Genomic DNA, 6,089 nt, shown 5'->3' with positions numbered 1-6,089 from the left:
TGTATCTTTTAAATCTATGTATTTTATCATTAAATGTCTCACTCTTGATGTTCTGAATGTTTTTTTTTTCTTTTCATCTTTATTATTTTTGAGCAATAATACTTTTTGCATTTTTGCATTTCCCAAATGACCAGCATATATTCTCTATGGAATTTGTTAGGGACCTTTGATCTTTTGTAATTGTTTATAGTCAGGAACATTTTTTTTTTTTGATATGTCACATAACAATTTCACAACTCTGCAACAATACTCATGCATCTAATATATGTAAGTTATATTCTACTTTTCTGATGTCTTGTGATAGATTATGTTACATAATATTTACTTACTATAGTGAGAAACAAATTTGTCCAAAACTACTTCAAAGATAGCTGTTGTGGATGTACTGTCATAACTACTGAAACTGACATAACTAGTATAACAGAATATAATAATTAGCTAGTTTAGAGATTTACTAATGTTGACAGGTGCGTTTAAACCTTGTTATTTATCTAGAGATTGAATATTGCTCAGTTACAGTCACATATCGACTAATGCATCAATTGATTTATGTGCGTTTAACCTCTTCTGTTATATTGCTTCATCCTTCTGGTCACAATAGTTCCAACTATACATCAGAAAGAGTCATAGATGCTGACTGAGGACCAGATACCAGATCAACAGATGCTGGATGAAGAGGCTATTGCTGGTCCTGATTCAGATTCTGACATTTCTGATGCTGCTGACTAGGACTATGAGAGACAGGGACAAGCTGGTTGTGGATCCACCTGAGAGTCAAGCTCTCCTAGATAAATAGACAGAAGACTCTTCTGATGAGACTTCTGAAGAGGAAAGTCAGAATCAGTCTGATAGATCAAGTCTACAGGGGATTTATCAGAGTGAGCTTCGTCCCTCTGAAGGCAGAGCAAGAACCCATATCATCCTGAGGAGCTTCCCAGACCTGCACCAGGACCAACTGCTGTGTCCCACAAAGATGTCTGGGAGATGTTTCATCATGGAAGAGCTGCTCAAATTTAGAGGAATTTAGAGGTTTTGACTCTCTTTGCTGGTGGAGAACAGAGCTGGGATGGGATGTCTATGTAGGAGATGTTTTCAGATCCACTGCAAAATCCAGTGTACCAGACCACAGTGAGGCTCAACAGGTATAAGGAAAGCTGCTGCCTTTTTACATTGAAATATTATGGCAATGATTTAACTGGCATGACATCTGCTGAAAAGTCAAGCATATTTCAAACACTGAAACCTTCCTGTATGATCCAAATCACAGCTCAAATGCTTATTTTTTCACCCAGGTTATGTATTCTATGGGGTTTGAATGGCTTATGTATCAACTTAATAAAAGGTCTTGATAAAGAGTCAGGGTGTTGTTGTCCTAGAAGAGACCACTGCCACACTCCCATCAGGATAGAAAAACTAACTACAGGCTTTTAATGCCATTTGTTTTCATGTTTTCCTCTTTGTCTTTAGGTTTAAAATAAAATCCTGTAATTTTTAATGTTTATCCAAATTTTGAGTCGTTGGTTGTCTATATAACTCTGTCTTAAAAAGTGATATTCATTGAAGTTTAATATTATTTGTTATCAGTCCATGTCACTAAAATGCCGCAACCCTCATCTCCTCAGGAGTTTCCTTGTTCTTGGTGCTTCTCTGTATTTCCAGTGGCTTGTCTATATTTTCTGATGCCAAGGTTTCCTTCTACAGTCTGACACCACATTCTCCTCTTCTGGCCTGACTCAGTGTCTGTACAATAGATACATGTGTTCACCCAACTATTCCCTTCCTTCAAGAAAAAGACTCTCTTGACTTCCCTCTATCTAAATAAGGCTTCCTGATCCAGTTGACTGAATGATCATCCTGATCTGTTTGGATCCTGACAGTCCAGATATTCCAGGACCAGCGTGGACAAGCTGTTTGGATCATTCAGCAGTGGTTTGGGGGTCGGCATCAGGACAGCTTACTTTGCTAGATGTTGTTGTGCTTTTAATGGGTCTGATTGGGCTTCTTCACTGGAACTGTCCTCTTCATTTGGGGGGAACTTTCAGGTTGTTGAGGTGGGAGGTGGGCTGTTTTAACTTCAGAAGGAAAACTGGTAGTGACACTATAAACAACATAAATTCTCAAGTGTGTGTGTGTGTGTGTGTGTCCTCAGTGAACTGTATCAGTCCCTGCAGTAGCTTCCAGCTGCAGCAGTCAGTTCAGTCTCTGTTCAGTCTGACTGAGGGAGGTTTTTGTACAACGCTTTATCACTGTGTGAACAGATACTGACTGTTGATATAGTGTTCACTCTGACAGTAGTAAACTGCAGCATCTTCAGCCTGGACTCCACTGATGGTCAGAGTGAAGTCAGTCCCTGATCCACTGCCTGTAAAACGATCTGGAATCCCTGATGCTCTGTGATAACCCCTATAAATGAGTAGTTTAGGAGTTTCTCCATTTCTCTGTTGGTACCAGGCTAAACATTGGTCACCGCTACAAGTGCCAACCTTCGGACTGGTTCTACAGCTGATGGTGACGGAGCCTCCCGGAGCAGAGCTCACTGCTCCAGGCTGAGTCACTGTGACCTGGCCTCTGGACTCTGAGGATACAGAGACAAAAACATAAACCACCGTCATGGTTTTCTCCGCTTCATTTCAGAGGGACGGATGTTCATAGAGGAGAGGAGTTTGATTCTCTGGACTTTACCTGTGAAGCAGCAGCAGAGGAGAGTCCAGATGAGGATGGAGATCAAAGTCATGTTTTGATGAGGAGGATTTCTGTGGCTTCTGTTGTCATGAAGGACAGCTGTCAGTCATCCAGTGTTCAACTCTCAGGACTATAAACTCTCCCAGAGCACTGGAGCATGGTGCTGCTGATGCAAAGTGGCTCTCTATGGAAATGCTCTGACTGACTCCAACAGGGACTTGGATTACTCTGATCATGCTGTTCCTAAATGGATCAATCAATGATTAAAAATGTATGTACGCTAAGTTTAATGTAGATTTGGCTTGATGTCTATAAACAAGTTTTCTTCAAGAATTTATTTTGTCTTGTTTAATTTCACTGCTAGAGAAATAAATATCACTGCCAGACAAATTTAACAGTATACAAACCAAAATTGATTAATGTTGGAATGTTGTGCTATTTGTGATAATTTTGCTAGTTATTACATGAGCTAGCTAGGTTTTACAAATTCAGTCTGATTTTGGTGAGTTTGTTGTTGTCAAAGTGAGAGAGCCGTGTCTCTCTAGAGTGAGAGGTTTTTGTACGGCGGCTCAATGAGTTTGTATCACTGTGGTTGACTTTTGGTGGAGGAACCAGACTGGATGTTGGAAGTAAGTAACCTATCTAATTTTTTTTGTAATCCATGAGCTACATTTTACTGTGTTACATATTCAGTGTAATTTAGGAAGGTATGTATTAGGAGAGTCCAGATGAGGATGGAGATCAAAGTCATGTTTTGATGAGGAGGATTTCTGTGGCTTCTGTTGTCATGAAGGACAGCTGTCAGTCATCCAGTGTTCAACTCCCAGGACTATAAACTCTCCCAGAGCACTGGAGCATGGTGCTGCTGATGCAAAGTGGCTCTCTATGGAAATGCTCTGACTGACTCCAACAGGGACTTGGATTACTCTGATCATGCTGTTCTTAAATGGATCAATCAATTTACCAAACTCTTGAATAGATCTAAGCTAGCCTTGGCTGGATATATTAAAAAAGGCCCCTTTAACAAATCGTTCTGTCTTTTTTAAGTTTACTGTTGGAGAAATAAATATCACTACCAAATAAAATAATACATGTAAAAATATATTAACCAAAAGTGACAAATGTTGGACATTTGTGGCATAGTTTGATATTTTTTCTAGTTATTATGTCAACTAGCAAGATTTTACAAACAGAGTGATTTTTGTGAGTTTGTTGTTGTCAAAGTGAGAGAGCCGTGTCTCTCTAGAGTGAGAGGTTTTTGTACAGCGGCTCAATGAGTTTGTATCACTGTGGTTGACTTTTGGTGGAGGAACCAGACTGGATGTTGGAAGTAAGTTTCTGCACAAATTTTAAACATCATATTATTTATTAAGGCTTTAATTCCTGTGTTGGGATTTTACAAGTTGATATAAATATCTTGTGTGTTGATTTACATCACTTATAGTATCCTTTTCTTTTCTCTGTTTCTCTGCTTAACAATGGAGTCTAACTTACAGCTGCTTTACTGCACTTGTCTTTACACATTGTTGGACTGTCAAAAATCACCAGTTTGAGCTTTAGAAAAAAAATACTATTTTTGAAATGGGTTGGCAGGTTCCTTTTTAATTTTCCACTTTTACCATGAATGTAAATCAAATAAAAACTAAAGTAACGAGCGTTTCGATGCAGAACAAAGTTTTAAAATGTAGCCAAATCTCATTCTTTTACATATAACCTACTTTAACATTATTTTGACAGTTTGCTAATTCTAATTGATGATTTAAATCAGTTTTGATGGACACTGGTGTATGGAAATTATGTTATGGTAGCCATTTAATTTAGAATTTTTCTGTACAAAACCATTAAATCTAACAAACTGTTGCTTTTTTACAGTTTTTTTCAACACAATCTATGTGTTAGTATATATTTCTATTTTGAACATGTAAACCGAATCATAGAAAATTTGAAAATCTATTGGTAATCTGATTCCTTTATATTTTTCCACCTAATTATTTAAATGAAATACAGTTAAAGAAGATTTGAAAATTTAGAGGAAATTTTCAAAATGCAGCTAAATTTATTTCCACTGTAGTTTGATATATTCCTGGTCATATGAGGACTCTTTCTGTGCTGATATGCATGAGAGGCTTCTTAAAGGGAAGTGAAACAATGTGTGAGTGAGTGACTGGTGGAGCATAAAAACCATCTGGCAGAAACTCCTGAAAGGGGAAAATGGACTCTCACACAGTAAAGGTGTCAAAGCGCCTGGTGATCGATTGACAGCCGCAGCCTTCCTGTCCTCTAAGCTGATTGGTGTCTCCTAGGTGATGTCCGTCCCACCCTGACGGTGCTGCCCCCCTCCAGCGTGGAGCTGCTACAGGGGAAGGCCACGCTCATGTGCCTGGCCAACAAGGGCTTCCCCTCAGACTGGAGGCTGGCCTGGAAGGTGGACGGCAGCAGCAGCAGCAGCAGCAGCTGGGAGGAGAGCAGGAGCCCCGGGGTGCTGGAGAAGGACGGCCGCTACAGCTGGAGCAGCACCCTGAGGCTCCCTGCAGACCAGTGGGGGAAGGTGGGCTCTGTGACCTGTGAGGCCACCCAGGGCTCCCAGTCTCCGCTCTCGGAGACACTGAGGAGAGACCAGTGTTCCCAGTCCTGACCTGACTCACTGGGACTTCTGCTACTGGTTTTACTCTGCTACTGCTCTCAGTCTGCACTCAGCACTATAGTGTCTCTCTCTCTCTCTCTCTCTCTCTCTCTCCAACCCTCTTTCTCTCTGTCTCTCTTTGACATAATAATTACATCTTTAAATAGCAATGTTTTCCTGCTCTCATTAATCTTGCTTTTCTTGATATGTTAAGACAATAAAGACTTTTTCACCAAATCAGTTGTGTTTGTATTTTATTATAAAAATAACAGATGTTTTATGATGCTGTCTTAATGGTAATAGTGGTTCAATTAAATCCACAGAGACTGAGCTTGTCTCAGAGTAAAGTGACTAGGATTTGTGATGGTGATGATTTGAGAAGAAATGATGGGATTATGTAATGCATTGTCACATATTCATTAACTCTGTGAGTGCCACATGAAAGTCACTGGCCCTCATTTATCAATCTAATGTAGAAACCAGCGCAGATCCAAGCGCAGAAATCTTACGACAGGGTTCACGTGTGATTTATGAAACGTTCGTATCTCGCCAATTAGAGTGTAATAATGATCGGGCGTTGATAAATGTGGTGACTGAAAAGAATCATCATTTAAATATCATGCCCCTAAATATTCTCGATTTAGAGGCCTCGCCCCCAGAGGTTACGACATGGAGATGCGTAATACGTCCAAGAAGAGAAACTTCTCCGACCTCGAAATAGAAACTCTAACGTCGCAAAGTCCAATTGAACCAATTAGCTCCATTAGGCAGCCTGAAAAGTGGC

At 39.9% G+C, this 6,089-nt stretch overlaps 1 gene segment (V, D, J or C); it reads left to right on the top strand.

Moving 5' to 3' along the window:
- The first annotated feature begins 630 nt into the window (after positions 1 to 630).
- LOC139661762 (Ig kappa-b4 chain C region-like) lies at positions 631 to 5,524 on the top strand. The segment is given in 3 exon segments: positions 631 to 688; positions 3,234 to 3,311; positions 4,986 to 5,524. Coding segments are annotated over 3 exon segments (468 nt in total).
- The last annotated feature ends 565 nt before the right edge of the window (positions 5,525 to 6,089 follow it).

This window comes from Centroberyx affinis, unplaced genomic scaffold (assembly GCF_046629955.1).
Source record: "Centroberyx affinis isolate AG114_WGS23_722 - 3 ecotype Tasmania unplaced genomic scaffold, CSIRO-AGI_Caff_v1 ptg003614l_1, whole genome shotgun sequence".
NCBI lineage: Eukaryota > Metazoa > Chordata > Actinopteri > Beryciformes > Berycidae > Centroberyx > Centroberyx affinis.
Note: the sequence above shows the minus strand (reverse complement) of the source record. Positions and strands in the feature narration are given on the sequence as shown.